At 48.5% G+C, this 20,773-nt stretch overlaps 2 protein-coding genes and 1 long non-coding RNA gene across 4 annotated transcripts; 2 read left to right on the top strand and 1 right to left on the bottom strand.

The window, feature by feature from the left end:
• The first annotated feature begins 180 nt into the window (after positions 1-180).
• On the top strand, positions 181-1,129 carry LOC135387712 (small ribosomal subunit protein bS1m-like). Its single transcript, XM_064616810.1, has 2 exons — positions 181-548; positions 982-1,129. The coding sequence occupies exons 1-2, from the start codon at positions 181-183 to the stop codon at positions 1,127-1,129; spliced, it is 516 nt and encodes a 171-aa protein (XP_064472880.1).
• Positions 1,130-3,691: 2,562 nt separating this feature from the next.
• Positions 3,692-15,273, top strand: LOC135387845 (uncharacterized). The gene is made up of 4 exons (XR_010421257.1): positions 3,692-4,053; positions 4,117-4,213; positions 15,019-15,165; positions 15,228-15,273. It is a non-coding gene; the product is annotated as an uncharacterized LOC135387845 (long non-coding RNA).
• LOC135387843 (uncharacterized) lies at positions 3,806-15,351 on the bottom strand. Of its 2 annotated transcripts, none has more exons than XM_064617002.1 (8): positions 15,200-15,351; positions 14,433-14,558; positions 12,369-12,579; positions 11,880-12,036; positions 9,990-10,114; positions 6,466-6,586; positions 4,097-4,243; positions 3,806-4,037 (listed from the first exon to the last, which is right to left on the bottom strand). In XM_064617002.1, the coding sequence occupies exons 1-8, from the start codon at positions 15,219-15,221 to the stop codon at positions 3,969-3,971; spliced, it is 978 nt and encodes a 325-aa protein (XP_064473072.1). In that variant the 5' UTR covers positions 15,222-15,351; the 3' UTR covers positions 3,806-3,968. The 2 variants fall into 2 exon arrangements, with proteins under 2 accessions (XP_064473072.1, XP_064473073.1); XM_064617003.1 differs by having other exon boundaries at positions 15,218-15,351.
• Positions 15,352-20,773: the final 5,422 nt, after the last annotated feature.

Below are 20,773 nucleotides of genomic sequence, written 5' to 3'. Positions count from 1 at the left end.
GTGTGTTCGTTTCGCATCTTCGGATTTGGGGTATGCAGAAGATATTGAAACAGCTTTATGCTGCTTAAAGACGCGTTTATTTACTGTTCCATGAGCGAAGGCCGCACATCGAAGTCAAATACTGCATTAATCTAGATTTGGCAGCTCAGCAGACAGAAGTTGAAGCAGACGAAACACAACATGGCGGCGTTGAGGTTCGCGATTCTCCGACTCCCGCGTTTTGCAACGGGAACGCGGCATTATTGTCAAGAAAACACGACGGATTCCAAGCCTCCAAAAAGTATCAGCTCTGAATTCATCTCTGAGGCGAAGCCAGCTCGTTTTGCAGAAGCGTACGACAAATTCGAAGCGCTGAAGGCAGCTCAGACACAACCTGAAGCCCCGCAGCGGTTCACGACGTTGCTCAGGAACTCCAAGTTCATCCAGTTAGGCGATCCAGATGGGAAGATCGTGATCGGGAAGATTTTCCATGTCGTAGACGACGATTTGTACATAGACTTTGGTGGCAAGTTTCATTGTGTCTGCAGAAGGCCAGCGAAAAATTCTAGGTGAGGACTGGGCTTGCATTGGCGATTTCTGAAACTGTCTTAAGGACAACAATGTGTGCTTAGTGTTATTCCAATCTATGTTCCAATGCACTACTCGCAAGATCATGTGCAGATAAAGCACGCTACATAATCGAATATGAAGTAACTATTAATTTAACTCTGTAACTGTAGTTGTAACTACTAGTTACATTTCGAAAAACGGGAACCGCAACTGCTTCGGCTACTGTCTCCACAAACGAGCTGTAACAGAAACATAGGTGCTGGCTGCATGATGTACTTTTATTCATAGGAGCATGTCCTTGTAAGGATTCGAGGAGGATGCCCTTACGATAAAGAGACTGCTAGAACTGTTTCTTGTGCAACCAATTCTGTGCACTTAGTTGGCTCAACATATTTACCGTGTGTGTGTGTTTTTTTTTTTTTTTTTTTTCAGTGACTACATCAGGGGAGCAAAAGTGAGACTTCGTCTGCACGACTTGGAGCTCTCGACCAGGTTCCTTGGAGCCGAGAAAGACTTAACCCTTCTCGAGGCAGACGCTACATTGCTCGGCTTGGCCAGGTCTCTGACGAGTTCACGTTAGGTTATGTACGCGGACGTGAATTTTTTCACTGTTCCTCGAAGATAACTTTCGCTTAGTTGGAGACGTTTCCTACAGCGGCCTTCTTGTTGTCAGGAAAGTGTTTGTTGATTCCTACAAATAAATTCGTGGCAATCCCTTGTAAGTGTGTTACTATTATTATTATTATATCTCATGTTATCACTGTGAAAGCAGTGTTCCTCGACCAAGTTTATTACTTCAAGAGCGGATTCAATGATAAAGTTGAACATAGAAGCAAAATGCAGGCGAGTTGTCGTATACTTGATGTTGGCAACATATGCCTGAGCTTAGGGGTAGAGCCTTGTCTTGTGCTGTTTGTTTTGTGTTTTCTGTTTCTCCCAAGCTCAGAGACATATTGCCAACATTATGAATAACAAAGTCTGTCTGTCTCGACACCATGGGATTGGTAATGATTTACTCATGCTTTGTAATTAATTGCAAAAGGTAATGAACTACTTTTACGGGCTAGTGAATTACTTGTTAGTGATTGTGCAGGGTGACTTTATTTTAAATTCAACACAAATTTCGTGTATAAAAGCTGCAAAAATTTTGTTTTCGCAAGTGGGTTATACGGACAGGCAGACGTCCTTGTAGGATAGCGTTTGTAACTACTGGACGACTAATTAGGTAAAACTCGTAAATGAACTTGTTAATTAGATCTTTTCTGGGAAGTCCAAAAGAACAGAATTGGAGACACTCATTATTCAAGTCTATCGTCCTTATTAAACACCCTGAGAAGCGAGCGTACTTTGAGATATAAATTTCCCCAAATGCGCTATGAACTCTATGAACTTCTCGAGCGCAGAAAGAGTGACAGGCAAGCCACGTGTGAGGGTCACGTGCTTTGGTCCGATGGAGCTGATACGGGTATGCACTAATCTGTTGACCAGATAGACCTTTCTCCAATCCAGACCCAGATAAGGCGTTGCGTCGTTTCTGCGCTCGAAAAGTTCGTGGTTCTGGTTACGGCTAATTTGCATAGTGATTGGCTTCAATTCTGCCATCTCGCAATCACCAGAGAGCATCTAATTCATAGATTAATTAATGAATTTTAGTTCATTTCTTGCCCAGTAGTATAGCTGCATACGCAGCCCTACAGAATGTCCGCCTGGGCCTGGCTGTATAACCCACCTACAAAAACGAAATTTATGCACCTCTAATAACTTTTTATTGAAAAAAATATGTGTCGAATAAGAAAAAGCATCCTGTGTACTCCATTAATTACTGGCAATTCTACAAATCACGCTCTTTTCTTACTCGCATTGGACCACGGCATACCATGCCCTTCTGGATACTTGTTCCGAGGCGACACTTTAGCCTATGAGAAACACATATACATAGCGTACGGATGAGCATAGCAGTAGGAGACAAATGACCTGGTGGTTCCGTGTAACTGACAACACTTCCCTGAGTCTGAGGAGGGTAATGGCACGAACGAAGTTACAAGGAGACTCACAGACCAGCAATGAAGCATGCCCCTTTGCAATCATGCTGCATGTTTTTTATTGTGTGCCCCGCAAAGCAACGGTGGCTATGAGCGGCAACATTGAATAAAAAATTATACAGGGTGTTTCACCTAAACTGATAAAAAAAATTCTAACTGGTGACTCGCCATAGGAATGTGTGACTTTCGGCAATTACCTTCTAGAAACTTTAGCCGCCATTTAGCGAGGCAATTTTAATTGAGGGAAATGTTTTTTTTTTTCTTTTCAATTCAACTTTGAAAAGGTGCCAAGCGAACCTCACTTTTTTTTTTTACAGAAGTATGAAGTCCTCTACGTATAACAACAGACCCGACAAAAACTACATGCGCAGTACCACGACACAAATAGTAGAAAACAAAAGCGAAAATTACGCTTCAGCCCCGTCTGCTAGATGTTCGCAAAGAAGCGCGCGCCACATGTGCGTCTAGAGGAGGACGTGTCCCCGCCCCTTGTTTTACCTTTCTTTTCCCCGCTTTGACCCTGATGCTGGTGACTACCGGCTTATCACAAAGAAAACAAAATAACTGTCTTATCACAAGGAAGGCGAAACAAACAACTCGCGTGTTCGGAAACAGTTTCCGTGTACAAGCCAGTCCGCTCCTGGCGACGTCCCGATGGAAAAAGCCCGTTCTAAATAATCACAGTAAATGATGGTATGGTATGGTAATAATGGTATGGTAGTGTGGAAGCCCCTTTTGCCTAACACCGTGTCGTTTTTAAGCAGTAAGATACCTCCCCCTCTGCCAAGACGTGCCACCGATATCAACCGGAAACCGTACCCTTCGTCACTGCTATCAACCGTCACTAGATCACCGTGTCGTCCGGCTTGCGATTAGATAATCGTTATCTATTGCTTGCGCGGAGCAGTGCACCGATGCGCTATCCGGCTGCCATTTCATGCCATCCGCCTGGTTGGCACACGGGGGGTGACTGAGTGTAGAAAGAACAGCCGCAATAGCGCTCGCGGCGCGCACTCATCATCCACGATAAGAGCACGTTATCTCACCCAGGGAACTACAGAACCGCCACATACCGCCAACGACGTTTAACAGCTGCGTTACCGAAGCGTCCCTTGCGGCTATTCCTCACGATTCAAGCATTTCATACATGTTGCGTCACATACCTGTACTGCCTAGCAGCGGAAAGAATTTCGAATAGACCATACTGCAGTAAATCAGCAGTAATGTGACAAATTTATTGCCTAGAAAGCAGTGGCACCTGCTGGCACAAATGCAGAGTTCAAGGGCAAGGATCTCCACCTCCGCAGCCCGTCGGCGGTCGTACAGACAAATGTCGGTCGTGCACGTACAAATTCAAAGCGACGGAACTGGTGCACATCACAATACAGGACGTCTAACATCACCCAGCCACCCTTGATGTCCGTATTCGGTGTACGCTTTCAACATCTGAAACGAAACGTTGGTGAGTTTGGTTAATGTTTACCCGTAAGCATGCAAACACTTACTTCAGTTCCATGAATTGCAGTGTCGCAACCTTCGAGCCAGCAAGCAAGGCGGGACTTGGGGGGTCTGGGCGTGTCACATATATCTTGATTGCCCACATAAGGGTTAAAGTAGTACAGGTAAGTCGACGAATTATTACTTATACAAATCTGAAACGGCAATTACGTTACAGTTAGTTACAATTGCGTTACTGCTGCCGGCACGCCTCGATAACCATTGCTCTAGACGCCATATAGTTCATACCAGGAGCCCCCACGTGTGAACCGCTACCAGAGCCGTGCATAGCAAAAGTCATTAGGAGGCTCGACCTGCAAATCAAACTTTGGCGCATTTTATTGGCAGCTGTTTTCTATGGGGGTCGCCATGATACCAAAAGTTTCCCACCGTGATGAAGGAGTTGCTTGAAGGGCGAAGCGGGGATTTCTTGCGATAGCTGCAATATTCCGCTTCAACTTTCGCAATCATTACTTAGGCGACGTTAGGCCTAGTAAAGACCGCGATCCCAAGAAAATATCGGGAAAGACAACACTGATGCGTAAGATTTTGCATTTTTTCATTGATTGCATTTCATCTGGCTGCATTACATGATCGCAAGTTCATACCGGTAGCCGTCCTCGTACGAAGAAGCAGTACTGCAGGAAACCAATTTCTGATTTCAGCAGTTCTGAGTCTATGCCTCGCTCTATGCCTCGCTCTATCCTCTATGCCTCGCTCTATCCTCTATGCCTCGCTCTATCCAGGTGCGTCGACAGACGCGACCGCAAAATCAATTGTTTCGGTATGTAAATGGTTTTGGTATGAGGAGGGATATCCGTGTCAATCCGGAGCAATCCAGTTTCCCCAACATGGTGGCGCCCAGTAAACAAAGGTGAGGTATAACTTTGTATAGCCTGTACCGAAACGGCGGGTGATTGGCCAGACACTACAGTAGGCCAGTAGGTGGAGCTCCAGGTATAGGCAGGTCCCATTAATGGCCAGACTTATTTATGCACGGCTCTCATGTCGCACATGAGTCGCACAGAATCTGCGCCATTGCAATCCAATAATAATAATATTAACAATAATAATAATACTGTCACTATTATTGTTGTTGTTTTGACAAGTGTGGTTTCTCGGGCACGCAATCTGCCCACGCGTCCGGTAACATTGCTCCTCGAAGGTAGACTTCCATCTATCCTCACCGCAAGCCGTCCGTGAAGCAAGTGTAGACAGGGAAGGAACTAAATATATCTTTAGTCTGTCGTTTTGTCGGCGAGCATTAACAGGTCAGAGCCGCTGTGTGCGAATGGAATGATAAAGGAAGCTTCCGGCCTGTGATCCCATCAGCTGTCAAGGAACAGCGTGACTGGATTACGTTCCGCTTTACTGGAACACGAACTTTCTACCGAAGCAGCTTCTATCGTTTCGCTGTTGGCAGCTGCATATAGGAGCCAAATGAGACCACAACAAGAACAGTAGAAACTTAGCTAGTCGAATCCCAGTCGTACGTATGTCGTACCCAGTATGTCTCAGTATGTCGTACGAATGTTTCATTGAACCATTCGCTGATAGCGTGCACAGTACTGCAGTAGCAAGATAGTGACAGGTAATGTTAAACAAAAAAAGAAAACGTTGCTGCTCGAGTGCTCGCCCTGCTTCACTTCAAAACTTAGAGGAGCCACTTATTTGGAACACGTGTGACTATTTCCACCTTTCCTACTCTTCAGTCACGTATCGAAGTGAGTCATATAGACGCCATTTCCTTGTATCGAAGATACAAGGAACCGATGATAGATAGAACCTTCCTACATGCGCACAGCTGATGCGCACAGCATAGAACACCGATGATAGATAGAACCTTCCTACATGCGCACAAATCAATTCCTCCAGAAGACGCTCTGGGTCACTCAGCCATACCAAGAAATAGGGGCCTAGTCTAGCCGAGACAGGTCATGGCTGACTATGGTATGTCTCAACTGAACCGCTGTGTGCGCGGCTACATCCTTTTCGCGGTTGCTACGAGTAGACAATAACCAGCGACACGCATCCATCAGTCGCCCTGGGATCGCACGCAGGGACCGCACAGAGCAAGCCGGCAACAGGGGGGGGGGGGGGAGTATAAGGCGACCGCCTTAGGTCCCGCGCTTGCGTAGGCCCCGCGCACGAGGCCCTCAACCAGGGATTCCTTTTTTTTTAAATATCAAGTATGCACTTAATCGTGTGAAACAGGCCCCGCGATGTGCCTTTGCCTCAGGCCCCGCACACCCCTAGCACCGGCCCTGGCACAGAGGGATGTTGAGAAGCAGTTTCGATTCGCTTCGGCTATTATCAAGAGACCTTGCTTGTTTGAGAGAGTGCTGCGAGGCCCAGCAATATTCCTGGTATCACTTACAAATGTCGGCCGGTCAGATATTGTCGGCATAGTCCAGGCCGAGGGCACCGCCGCACGGAATCCGGACGTCTTCGTTTTGACATAGGTGGTCAGGAATAAAATACCGTCAGGACGTGCTTCACTGCGAGGAGATATAAAAATTCACAATTCCTCGCCCTATAATATGCCTTGCGAGGGTGCCGAAGCACCGATGTCATACAAATAGAAGAGTTCAGAAAATCCCAGAGTGCTTAGCGTCACTTTGAACTGTGGGAGTTTATTAATTCGAAAGAAATGGGTGGGGGGGGGGGGCTCCAAACTGTTCGATTTCTCCCCTACCAGTCCATTGTTCACGACGTGTCAAGGTCAGTGAAAGCGACATGTGAAGGATTATTCTTCGTTCCCCCACTCAGTAAGCTCCCAGGATGCAATGCGTGCGCAAAGAGCACTGCAAAATGTCTGCGCGCTCTCTATACGTCAAAATGTCTGTGCGCCCTCAGATTTTTCACAGAATCTTCACTAATCGCGAATCGCTATTTCGGCTATTTGAGACACTTCAGAAGAAGACAACTAAACATTGAGGGTCTATTTCGAAACTATAGTGCCGTTCCACTCTGCGTTCAGTACCGACAATAACGCCGAAAATCCCATGCGAATTGGTGCATTGGTGACGTTCTTCCTGTGTAGTCTGATGTAACATATGGCAAGAGCAGGCGACGGATGTTGAGAGTATGCCGGAATTCCCTCTCAGGAAGTCGGAGAAAATGCCACTCAGGCAACGCCAATCAGTAAGCGTCCTTTGGCGCGGGGAAGTCCAATCAGGTAGTGGTTGGAGGGACCTTGGTAGCCTTGGCGATCAGCAGACTCCGTGCCTCCCGCTCGCCGGTTGGTCGCCAAGGGTATCAAGCTCCCCCTCCAACCGTTCCCTGATTGGATTTGTCCGTGCCACGGGAAGCTCACTGATTGGCCTTGTCCGGCGGCGTCCGAGTGACGCTTGCTCCGATTTCCAGAAAGGGAATTCGGGAATCCGTCGTCTGCTCTTGCCATGAGTGTCAAACTGTACCGAAACAACGGCACCAATTCGCGTCGGATTTTCGGCGTTATTATCAGTGACGAACGAGAGTAATACGGCACAATAGTTTCGACAGCGACGGATGCGACGCGGTTGGGAAGGGTGGAAACAGCATGCAAGCGGCCTCACAACCGATGGCTTTCATTATTCCATACAGCGCGATATATGCGTCGCTTCGCTGTGATTCGTCACGGGCTCACGCGTGATGACCAATCGTGTCGTTTCTTTGAGATCCCGACTTACCAAAACGGGTTTTCACGTGCTGCCGTGTGACGTTTTGAGCGCGCGAACAATAGCGATAGCGAAAAGACTGTCCAGTTCAGCGTCGGACCCACAGGGGTGGCACTAACCGCCCTCAAGCTGTAGCTTGTGGCAAAATCGCCATCTTGTCCTGGCCTCACGCCACGGGAAACGTCATCTTGAGGTCACGTACCTTGGTTGTGTTCAGTTTTCGCGCTGGCCGACATTTCTTTGTCAGCATATAATCCTTAGACGAACGTATTTGGCTGGTGTAAGTTGCACGGTGCTTCTTAATAGACGCAGAGTTCGAGAGTACGAGGGTGGTTCCATAAGTTTCCGGCCCGAGGTAGAAAATGCGCGCGAATTTGAAAATGCGATTAAGGACGCGTGGTGCCATCTGTTGGTGGGCCGGAGCACCACCCTCAACCCTCTCCATGCTTTTGTCGGTTGGAGAGCGGCATTTCAAACAGCCAGGGTGTACTCATCAGTTAAAATGGAAAAAATCGAGTACCGCGCTGTGACAAAATTCATGACAAAAGAAGGACTTTCGCCTAGAGAAATTAAAGCGCGACTGGACAACGTGTACAGGGAAGCCTCTCCGTCGTACACAACGGTAAAAGACTGGGCTAAGCAGTTTCGACTGGGGCGAGAGTCCATTGAAGATGATCCACGCGATGGTCGTCCAGTGGAAGTGGCGACACAAGAAAATTTGTCTCTTGTCGAGGAGGAAGTGCTGACCGACAGGCGTCTGAAGGTGAAGGAAATCTCGGAAAGGCTGGGGCTTTCCAAAACAACCGTTTTTCGCATCATCGGCGAGGGCCTTCACATGAAAAAGGTCAGTGCGAGATGGGTGCCACGGCTTCTCTCGTCAGTTCAAAAGCAAAAGCGCGTCTGTGCCAAAGAGCTTAGTTGTCACAGGGGTGAGACTATGGTGCTCTGCTATGATCCCCTTTCGAAAAAGGAGTCGATCGAATGGCGAAAACCAGGAGAAGCACCCCCAAGAAAAGCCAAGTCACACAATCCACAAAGAATATCATGGCAACAATATTTTGGGACTGTCACGGGATCCTCCTCATCGACTTCAAAGAGAGGGACACCACAGTGAATGCCACTTATTATGCTTCACTCCTGCACCGACTGCGAGACGCCATCAAGGAAAAGAGGCGCGGCAGGTTGAGTCGAGGTGTCCGGTCGCTCCAGGACAATGCCCCTGTCCACACAGCTTCTGTTGCCAAGGCTGCACTGAAGGTGTGCGGCTTCAAAGAAATCCACCACCCACCCTACAGTCCAGGCTTGGCACCGAGTGACTACTTCCTGTTCTCAAATTTGAAGAGGGATCTCAGAGGACGGAGATTTCAAAACGATAGTGAGGTGCAAGAGGCAGCAATTCGCCGTTCTTATGGGCATGTGTATGACGACGTTCACGCGGTGATTGGGCTATTGGACTCTAGCAACTCGAGCTAGTAGACTCTTGGTGGGTGAAAATGCCCTGGTGCGGCTCTCGTGACGTCATCCCCCTGACAGTGACTCCCGTTCTACGTAAAGTGACTCCCAGTGACTTTCTTCTCGATGCGAGTCGATGATGATGACGATGACACTCACACGTCACGACTCCCGACACCCGCGTAGCGCGAGTGGACCTCTGTAAACAAATGACGTCACAGTATTCGACAGTGCCACCAATTTGGTAGACCTGAACTACGCTCAAAGCTAAGGGGCGCACAAGGTCGCGCCCGAAAGCCACGGTCTTCAGGGGATTACGATGGTCCCTGAAAGGGAAGAGACCTTCGGTCCTACTTTTCTTTCAATACTACTACTTTCTACTTTTCAAGGCAGCGAACAAGTGCCCATACGTGGAACCCAGCCCTCCCCTTACGATTTGTTTAGGTTTCAGTCTGTCTACCAACGTCATGATGACGTTTCTCGGGTAGAGGCCTGTAGAATAAACGAACACAACCGTAATCATGCTTCCGGGTTGGCGAATTCGGAGGCCGTTTTTCAGCGTCGATCACTATTCGAAATACGAAGAAAAAATTATCGCTGTGGGCCGATACGCGAGAAGATTTCAATAACGCCGGCAAATGGGCACCTCGAAGTTGCAAGTCCTTACAAATGCAAGTGGACCCGAAAGCTGCAATCCACCAAGTTCTGGCTGTGAGCAGCGTACAGACACGTCTGGCCTACACTACAGAGTTTGGCCATCAACCAATCCGATACCTGTTTAGACACTCACTTGATAATACGTTGAACATGATCTCTCATGTTACCCGAGTCGCTTCCGATGGGGGAGACACCAGCGAACACGTAGCCAAGAGTCCTCAAGTTTCCTTCGTTGTCAAACTGGACCTTGCTGATTTTCTGCAGGATTGCGAGAATCACATCAGACATTAACGACGCGCTAAAACCTTCCGTGAGTAAATGAGGAAAGAGATAATACAGGAAAGATACTAAGGCGAAACGAAGCCGCCATTTCCAGCTGCTGGCGGCATGCCCGCAGCTTAGGCTAACCCGCGACAATCTACGTTTCCCTGTCGCACAGTTATACTCCGGTCACAGGGGTAGGCAGACTTCAATAATCATTGAAACCAATGGCTATTGAACGTGCGCATAGCGCCACCATGCATGTAACGTGTCAACTACTCAAAGAGCATTGGATGCAATGCTCTTCGAGTAGTTGACAGGTTGTGCCCTCACACGGATAGTGTTTCTCTTAGAGCCGAGACGTGGACTAGTTGTAGAGCGTGTAGAGAAATCCCAACCGCAAATGTTTCCTACGGCATACGCTTTTGTGTGTGGAGTTTTCTCCTGGCCCCGTGAACCCCCGAAAGTGTACCACGTGACACAGATCGAGCGCACCAACGCGCGCGTCTCGATGTCGGAGCTCTCTCAAGTGTACAGAAAAAGAACTACATCCGTTATCTGCAGAGAAGCAACCTTCGGGTCACAGCTCACCTGGAGGTCACTTCTCCGGTCGGAAACAGTTCGGAAGGAATGTAGTTCTTCTGTGGGCTTGAGATCTCCGACATCGTGACGCGCGCGTTGACTCGCTAACTTCGTGTCACGTGGTACAGTCGGGGTTCACCGGGCATTAATCGACACGCTCTACAACTTTCTAATTCACATCTCGGCATTAAGACGAACAATTAAAAAAAGTTGCGCTTAATTAATCGGCCACCGTGACAAGAAAGAAATACAGGCGTTTGGAACACGCGACTTCGACCGAGTTTTCAATCGCCTATGACACCCCAGCGCACGTTAGCCTGGACACCCTGTACATCTGTGGTAAACAAATGCTGCAGTAACGGTGCGTCGTTTATGCCGGGAGCCTTTCTGGATCAATACTGCTTGTAAGTTATCTGTACCAAACGGGCGAATACTAAACGAACTGTCCATTGAAGTCATGCGATAGCGCCACACCTTTCATTTGTTTTTCCGCTATTTCCAATCACAAAATCAGCACTTAATTTGCCTTTCCGCTATTGCTCCCAGGCATCTCATAGCCCAAATGCCTTCACAGGTACTCCTCTGGACAGGACATGTGGAATGCCATTTAATAAAACGAGCCCGTTCATCCAGTCAAATAATGCCTATTGTGGTCACGACCTACTAGATCATAACGGCCATGTCATAGGCACACCTTCCACAGGAAGCCTGCGGTGGCGCCACTCATCGGTCCGGGTATTGCTTCCTCAATTTCTGCAATACTTCGTACTTCAGCTTACCTTAGTATTTTTGTATTTTGGCGCTTCTTTCTCAAGCTGATTATCATCATTCTACACCTTTTCATAGGAGCTGTTGCTGTCGTCTGCTACAGTAGTCGATACGTCCGCTTCTGCGCGTTCAAAATTCAAATCTCCATCGTCCAATCATGATGTAGATCTCGCGGGTCGATGAGTAGCGCCCCTAGCGGATCGTGCGGACGGGCTCCTCATAGGGATTGCTCGTTATAATCTAGTAGGCCGTGATTGTGGCATGTTCCCGTATTTGAGTATTTAACCACGTGCAGCAATAAGTGCAGAGGCGTGCTTTACTTCCCCTGTATCTCCATACATGGCTTTTCACCCGCACAGCAGGTATCTGCACAGTGTAACGTGTGACACCCACACACACATCCTTGTCCTACCTTGAGAAACTGGATGAACTGGTTCACATCTGCACTCGACGTATTCACTCTGATGTCAAAGTCGAGGCAGCTGTAGTGAAACACGTTCTTTCCGTGAGTCGTAGTCGTTCCCATGCCAGTAGCGGTGTTCAGTTGGCTGATAACCTGCGACTGGGTTCTGCACAGACGCAGGAAAAACCCACTGATATCAGGGAAATAGAATGCATTGCTGCAGGGAATACAAGATCTAGCAGCGGCCCCACAAGGACGTTAAGGCCATACACTTGGCAAGGGTATCAGGACGCGCTCTGTACAGTGTCTTTGCCCAATATAAAAGCTGTGTCATTACGTTCGACTGGTGCCGGCTAAGCCCGATGGACACCGCAGAAATCGATTAGAACACATCGCAAGTGGACTCTGTGGGGTACGCTGTGTACGCTGGGGTACACGAACGAGGCTACAACAGATAACTGATGCTGTCCCAAGTCAAAATGCCCACTGCCCACTTACCCTCGTTTAATATCAATGCCAAAGCGTGTCGTCAGCAACGTGGACACGAGTGCGGTGGACTTGTTAAGACGTGCATCAGGCGTGGTCATGAAGGGGGCTGTTATGGGCCCACACATCAAGAAGTGGCACAGGTTACCCGGGACAGAGCTTGGTATTGGAGACACGTCTCTCGACTGGCTGACTGTGGAGACAATCAACTTGGAATCCAAAGCTGTACAAAAAAAAAAAGAAAAAGAAAAACACGAACATTAATTATGCTCAATGCATGACGTCCACCCACCATTGTCGTGTCAACTGCAAGCAGTAGATTTAGGTGCAGTACAAACTGAATTTGGCGGCATGCACCCACTTTGAAATACGCGCATAGTACGACTACGAAGCCTGTTGATGTTTTATAGCAAACTACCATTCTCACCATTCTTCTTCATTGCTCACACTACCAACCTTCCCGAACCGTACTCTCCGGATTCCTTAACTGTCACAAAATTGCTTGGTCCCTGGCCACATCCAGCCCACCAACGCTCTTCCCTCAAGGCTCTCTTCGCCTTTCTTGGTAAACATAGGACTTCGATCCTTATTGTGAAGGGGCTCATTTCATTCCCCGCATCACCATTCAGCAATGGGGTAGAGTATCGCCCCCTGGCGATGAAACTCCCCAGTCTTGTAATAATGTTGTTGTTGTTGTTATAGCAAACTAACGGCATGGGATAAAACGCGAAGACGAGACAAGGCAGCCACTCTCTTGCACGCGTACCGGCATCCGCGATACCTGGGGCACATTCCTCGCCATTTCGTTGCTTCGCAAGTTCGCTGTTGCTCCGCCTTACGAGAACGGCAGGTCGTTGAATGGCAGCGGCGTCGCAGATTCGCAAGTTTACGTTGTCTACGCAAATCACCGTAGCAACAAACTGGCCAAGTTGTACGCTTCGCGGGATGAGCGCTAAAGAGCAGTTCCCTGATGATCGTCGACATTGAGAGAAGAGACCGAACGACGAAAACAAGTGCATTGCCTTAGTTTCCTGGTGCCTTTTTAAGGAGTGCCCTTCAGCATATGCTATACTGCAATTGATTTCATTTCGAAAAAAAGTGATATATATTTTTATAAGATATGTTCATATTTAGCTGGGACACCCTGTATATGTCATGCCATATATCCTGACAAATGACTTGACTCGAATATCAATCTGAACGTGCATTAGATCTTCCATGCAATATTTTCGTGTAGGTTCAGAGATCGCGAACAAAACACAAGCAGCCAATGGACGATTTGAACAGGTATGTAGAACGGGATGTTTTCTTTTTCACTTGCACCATGGTCATATAGGACTGCCTGTGGCACAGTGCTGACGAGGGCGGAGCAAACGCAAACTTGTGAAGCTAAGAAGTGGCAAGGAACGCGCCCCAGGACAATCCCAGTAAATGCCCCATGCTTCAGTCATCGGATTTGAAGCTTTTGAAAGGACAAAGGCACTTGTCGTGCTGTTACTCCGCGAGAACAAAACATGGTCTCCTCCCGTTCGAGTCTTAGAACTCCGTAGATCGCGCACACGACCTTCTATAGCCTCGTGTGAGCGATTGGAACCAGATGGAACAGTCCGTCAGGAAGGAAATTGCTGGTGTCCTGTCGTTTTCCCGCATACCCCCAATTAACTGTTACAAAGAAAGCAAACTCCTTTCCCGTGTGTATGTAGTGTGCTAGCGAGGTGTCTATTACACGCACTTCACCGACGATACACAAGCAAACCTTGTGACAAAAGTCAGGGGCGAGAACGATGGACTTGTCGATGACTGATGCACAGACTGATGGACTGATTGCACTTGATCACGTGACGTTTTCTCCAATCCCTAGAGAGACTTCCGCCATATTCTCAACATCCGGCGTCCGCTCTTGCGGTGCATTACATGAAATTGCGCAGAAACTATACTCGATTAATTCGCATCGGATTTTCGGCGTCATTGTCGGGGGATGAACTAGAAATAAAACGGCGCTGTAGTTTCGGAATCCGACCGGGACGGATGCGACAGTTCTTTCGTAAGCATGTCGAATCACTACGCAATGCTTACGTGGCTTAACGGTGGTGGTCGTCGTTGGTGTAGTCGTGCTCTTCTGTGTGGGTACATCTGGGAAGCTTGAAGGATCGGTGTGATCCACTTCTGCTTCGGAACCACTTTCTTCTTTACTAAGCATCGCTGCAGGTGCAAAGAGAAACTGTCACGGCCCACAGGGTACATGGTTCATGAACAGGTTATTTGTAGGTACGAATATGGAAACGGTAACGCTAGTTGGAACACCAAAAGGAAACCTTAAGCCCTAATCGGCGGCGTAAGCGGAATAAAAAAAAAAATGAAATTTTGCTTGGTTGCCAAAAAGTTGCCTCAGCGGTCCAATAAAAAAGAGAGGCTGTTTCTTAACCTGAGGCTTTCCTAAATTGAACCTCCTCTACAAAAATCCAGCTTCGTTTTCGAAAGCTTTGTCAACGTTCCATGCACGAGCAGCGTTGAGGACTGCATGCAGCGTGAACCCGAGGCTATACTGAGGAATCTCCTCAACGGGTGGCATTGAACATCGCGCAGTTTTCGGCTTAAAATGTAAAACTCCACTATCCGTTGAAGCTAGATGAAAGAAAGAAACATCCTTCCTTCCTTCCAGAAAACATCCTTCCAGGACAACATGAAACATGAAAACAGGACAACATGAAAAAACATCCTTCCAGAAAATTCCTGGGCGTCACCCCAGGGCAGGTGACGCCCATCTTGGTCAACTGGACAGGAGGGCCCAATAGAACAATATCGGCGGGTAGGTTACAGTATAGGCAAGTCCTATTACCAACCTGCAAGTAGCGACTTACTCATCTTCAGAACTCGCCGGGAGATACAGGAAGGTAACAATCGAACGACACGGCACGCCAGGAAGGACTGATCGGCGAACTGTGCAACGGATCACAGGAGCACGCGCACTGGGTTTACGTTCCCTGCTACTTTTACGTCTTCTTTCTCGAGCTTTCAAAGATCGGAAGCCAATCAGCCTATGCGCCACTTTTTCTTCTACTTCTTCCATCTGAGACATTGCCAGCTGAACATTTTTTTTCATGATAAAGAAGAAGTAGTTTGAGTTTGAATATATACAAAACAGAAAAATATATATAAAAAGAGTAAGTAGTTCTCCTACGTGACGGGCCGGTCCTGATATGGGTACCGCTGAAGGGGGCGTTTCCCGGGACGTTCAATTCTGTGCACACAGACAAAGATACACCGACGAGACGAAGGTGCAGTGAAGGTGTCCATTTTTGCTTCCGCAGTCGTCACAAAAGGCAAAAGACCCAGCGCTGACCCATCTTAGAAATTGCTGAGGCTGCGTTCACACGGGGCAACGTTTTTCAGCAACTCGCACCAACGTTTTATGAGCAATTGCGAAACCGTGTTCTCGCGTACCACTGGGTTTCCAACCTTCTTTCGTCTGACTGACAATGATTTCGCTGAAAAATTCGTCGCGCGCTACCCTCTGTGAGCTCCGTAGAGCATGATTTTCGGCTATTTTTTCCGACACGATAGCTCCTCAATATTCCAATCAATTATCATTAATTTGAGTAAATTCGGCACGCTCTTCACATTGGTAGGGTAAAAAAGTGACCTTTATTTGGCAAATTTTCGAGTTCAGCTCGCAAAAATTTACATAATTAAACTTAGGTTACACGACATGCACATCAGGAGGTGGCAAAAACCTAGTAAGAACAAATGCCGTTGACTGCATGATTCTATGTGGCGTAGTTTTTTTTTTAATTAAAATTCAATAACACGTGTTCCGGGACACCCAGTAGATCACTCGAATGAACGGGTTCTTGGCAGCCTTTGAACTGTTGCAAAGTGCCAAGCCATCTCCACCCGTTCCGCAGGAACGGGTCGAGATGGTTCCGGGTTGGAACGGAACGGGTTGAAACGTTGGAATTGGAACGGGTTCCTTACGGCTTCCGTTGCTAAATCTATGAAACTCACTTCGCACTGTCAACTGAACCGTAATCCGCATAACGTGCTCGAACACAAAGTTACTGAACCGAAATAGTGCTGGTCCAGCGAGAGAATCGAAATATTTCTGAGGTGACAAGCGTGGTTGATATGACGTTGTGTCCAGTTATGCGGAAGAAAACCGTCCTGTCGCAAAGTGGCTGTAACAGATTTCTACTTTTCCAAACCGCACCACTTTACTGGTCACCCAGGCAAGGCGTTCCCCCGAAAATATGGCTTACCCATTTAAGAAACGCAAACGTAGCTCATACCCTGCAGTCTGCTTCTCACTCGCTCCTATATATATATATGTATATATATATACGGCAAAACCTTCGACAAGCCAACAGACAATACATATGTTAGCACCTCCCCTGAGGGTTGCAGTCTCATATAGGTTCCCGACGTGCTCAACACAGCGTCCAGCGTACAACGATTAAACGATAAGGGGTTTTCCACGCAACCGCTTCAGCAGGCGCCTAATCGTCTGTCTCCGCTTCTGGCTGTTCAGCGCCCGGGAAGCTTATGACGAATTCGGGTGGTCAGTCGTGGCAACACGGCCTATAGAGCCCGAAAACTGCTAGGTCGGCGCCCGTGCAGGATCACGTGACAGTTGAGACCCGAACACGAGTGGCCAAGAATCTAGCTGTCTTAGTCGCTCGGATCATGCTAGGGGCATCGCGGTCGCTAGTCTTCGGGTGCCGTCGTCTACTGACCCATGTGAACTTCGACCTGTGGGACATTGAAGGCCCTATAGCCTAGGGCCTCGCTGCGCGGATGTCGCGACACTGGATATAGCTGGGAAATCCGCTGCCACGAGAACACACGAGATTGCTCGAGAACTCAATTGCGAGAGAACTCAATTGCTCGGAATCTTGTAAAAAAAAAGAGAAAAACTCAGGGAATTACCACGTGAATTCGCCAGCAATTTCGTACGCGGCCCTTACACCGCCGCCGTACCTCTCTCAAACCTTTCCTTACAGACAGAGCACCTTCTGTGTATATTGCGCTTCTCGCTGCTACGGATGCTGTCAGTTCAACTATAGAGACAAAAAAAAAGAGACTACAAACACATGGCAGGTTGCAATATATATATATTGATATTAAAAAGAGACGCGCCGGCCACGCATCTGACGACGGCGAAGCGGCTTTCGAATCAGCTGGTCATCCCAGCCCACATAACGGTACTGATCCATCACAAGGTAGAACTTGCTCATGCGCAAGCTGACGGGGACGGCAGCTACAAGGAGAACAGCCACGCATAACAACGTTAGCCATCCACCGTGATAGCTCGGCAACACGGAGCCGCACAAGAACGTCGTACCCTTGTTCGTCATATGGTACAGTTGGAGACAGGAAGATTCCTTGGCGAAGGCTGCAAACGCAGAGTGTAACGCGTTTTCCGAAGCAATACGCAAGCGGTCGCCCGCGTTGCACGACGTGGCCACCAGCTCGCCGGCGAGCAGCTTTCGGCCGTCGCAAAAGTAGCATTCACCGACGATGCACGCGACGAGGAGAAATATTGCCAAGGGTACCGCAGTAACGGCTGCCAGGAACATGAACAGCGGGTTGTACAGCATGACGAGACCCGCAAGGTGCGACTTGACATTACGTTCTGTGGGGGCCATTCCTTTGTCGTGGTTACGCATGCCGACGGTGAGGGCGACCATGTAGAGAAGAGCTGTCAGCCCCACGACCAATGCTAGCACGTTCATTAATGGCGGGAAAATGGCACCGCGCCGTTTTTGAAAGGGGGCTATGCTCCTCTTCAGCTTTCTAATCATGGAGCGTACCTGTGCCCTAATCCTTTGCCGCAGCTGCCCCGAATTCCACATCCTGTCGAGAGCGCTGCAGTTCTTCAGGTCCCTACCTTCTTCTGCGCAGTCCTGGAGCAGTGAGTGGTTCATTTTCTTCGCGAAGTACGCTTCGAATTCCTTCCTCAATCCATTCGGCATTTCCTGGTTCCCTTTCCAAGGTGGAATGCGCGTCGCCAGCACGTGGAAGTTGTGGTCATAGAACGCGGACGCCTGGTGTAAAGAACGGTCGATGCCCGTGCCGAACCCGACAAGCATGACGTTCAGCACCATGAACGTTACCGTTAGACAAGATAAGGCGACGAAATGTGTATTGTAGATCTCGGTGTACGTTGGAGAGATCTCTTGAATTCGCTTGGAACCGCACATTCCCATGAATCGCAGAACCATGACGGCTGCTCCGCAAGGCACAAGCAGACCCAGAAAAATGCATAACGACAGCAAGACCTTGAACGCTGCGGGTTGGTGGGAGGCCAAGCCGGCCAATGTGTCGTATAAACTAGGACCTTCGGAGATGCTTTCCAGGAGATCTAGATCTGCCGGAGGAGTGATCATCTTGAGGACAATCCTTCGGGCAACATAAGCCCAGAAAGGGAAGAAGCTTGTCCGAGCTAGGTCCTCGTACGCCATGGCGCCGTTGCAGAATACAGGCACGCTCCGATCACGAGCTTAGTGCTATCCGCGTGGTGCAACTTCTTCTTCTTCTTTTTCTTCTTCCCACGTAGAATGGCAGAACTGATCGGCAAAGCCGTCAACGGCATCACCCGTTAAAGCCCCCGCACGAACCAGGGGCAAACCTTACTTGAACCAGAGCTACTCCAGCCGAAACCAGCCAGAGGTATAACTCGACCTTCTTATTTCCAAAAAAAAAAAAAAAGGAATAAAAGAAGAGTACGCATTCTCTTAGTGGTGTCTATGGAGAATATGAACTTTATTACTAGACACAAAAAAGTGTTATTCAGTCCACGCGTCCTCATGCCACATGCAGACTATATTTGCGCGTGTTGCACTATGTTTGCCCAATGTTAGATGAGAAGGCTCCACCTACCTTACCGAAGGACACATGACAGAGAGAGAAGATAGAGAATAAATTTTACGTCGTGCTGAGAGCTCACTTGATCCGCGAAGAGAGATTGGCCAGGGCTCGTAATATACAAAAACATTAGGGTTCTAAGTTTATGAAAACACACACACACACACTTTTGCTCTTTGGACAAAGCTAAAAAAGGAGCGATTGGTATCTAAAATATAGAATGCCAGCGGCAACAGACCTACACAAACTCCCATTATGGGTCGCTCCAAATGATAATACTGCCGGTAACGAAACAATAGCTCCCATCCGGGTTACAGGCGCGTATATGCACGTCTGACGAAGACTGTCATGACGGAGACGCTGGAGTAAGAACTGCCCTACGGTTTCGTCCTGCTCGTTGTGTACGCACTATAGGGGTTCGTGCACTACTAAGCGGTGGAGATAATAATTTAAAGGTAGAGATGGGCATCTAGCGTGTATTATAGGTAAACTTCAAGGTAGCGGGAGCTGCAGCAGCTCGGCTGCCACTTAAAAGCCAGATGTTCATATCCGAGGCGGGGGTAAGTGCCAGTTAGCGTAACTTCTCAATGCCGCCGGACCTATTTAAGTTAATGATGTGCAAAATATTTCCGCGCTACCAATGCAACAGAATCTGAGTCAACAGCATTACATTGATATCGCACAACAGCGCGATATCAATGCGCTGTTATCAATGCGATGCTGATCAAACGTTGTCCATTGAAATTCTGGTAGAATGAAAGGCAACGCTCATGCATGGGGCTACAAGCCAGTGGACATAAGGTCTCCTATCCTGTGGTTATTGTTTTGTACTGCGTTCCCTGGGTGGGCGTGGGGGAGGTGCATCGAGTAAACGCATATTCTGTGGTGAATGGGCCCGTTCACCTTACGGTAAACTGGCGTGGGTCTATGGTGTGGGGAGCAGGGTGGGAAACACTTGAGACGTAGGCACAATAGAGGGTTTGGAACGTGGTTTTACTGCCCATATGGTATGGGCTGCCAGGGACGTCGCCGAACCAGACCGGGTACCGCACAGGGTAACTGGAACCGTGTCCGCTGGACGGCAGAACCGACGGAGGACATCCGGAAGATGCGGCTGGAGTAGACCTGGAGTAGACAGCTGGAGTAGACCGTGGAGCGCAATTGAGGTTCGGAGTCAACCAGGGTGCACAACCAAGGGCCGGGGTCCGCATCAAGCTCCTGTTCCTTTCTCGCGAAGCCAGCCTGCACCTTTCCTCGAGCTGTACCTGCAAGGAACTTCTTCTTCTTCGTCCAATGCGATGATGGCCCCCGTAACTCCGGAAGAACTCTCCCGGCCGCTACTCTTCCTCCTCCTTCCAAAGCTATCATGCATAAGCGCTACCACGTATTCGATGCACTAAAACTATGGTAACCTACTAAAACGCCTCTTCTGCCCCATATGGGGAATGGCAAACTCGCTAATATCCCGGCTCCAGAACGCGTTTTCTTCCATCACCGCCGTTAGTGACACGTTTGCAGATTTTCTCACAGGTGGCATGGCGGCCGCACATGTTTCC

The sequence above is a fragment of the Ornithodoros turicata genome, chromosome 3 (assembly GCF_037126465.1).
Source record: "Ornithodoros turicata isolate Travis chromosome 3, ASM3712646v1, whole genome shotgun sequence".
Classification (NCBI taxonomy): Eukaryota; Metazoa; Arthropoda; class Arachnida; order Ixodida; family Argasidae; genus Ornithodoros; species Ornithodoros turicata.
This window is presented reverse-complemented; position numbering and strand designations above follow the sequence as displayed.

Bases quoted from the DNA above. Each gene is read 5' to 3' on its own strand.
- LOC135387712 (XM_064616810.1), top strand. From the start codon at position 181: ATGGCGGCGTTGAGGTTCGCGATTCTCCGACTCCCGCGTTTTGCAACG. The intron at 549-981 runs GTGAGGACTGGG...TTTTTTTTTCAG, and splicing joins AGGCCAGCGAAAAATTCTAG to TGACTACATCAGGGGAGCAA.
- LOC135387843 (XM_064617002.1), bottom strand. From the start codon at position 15,221: ATGAGTAAGTCGCTACTTGCAG. The intron at 14,559-15,199 runs GTTGGTAATAGG...TTGCACCTGCAG, and splicing joins GAGTAAGTCGCTACTTGCAG to CGATGCTTAGTAAAGAAGAA. The intron at 10,115-11,879 runs GTAGGACAAGGA...GCAATCCTGCAG, and splicing joins AGTTCATCCAGTTTCTCAAG to AAAATCAGCAAGGTCCAGTT.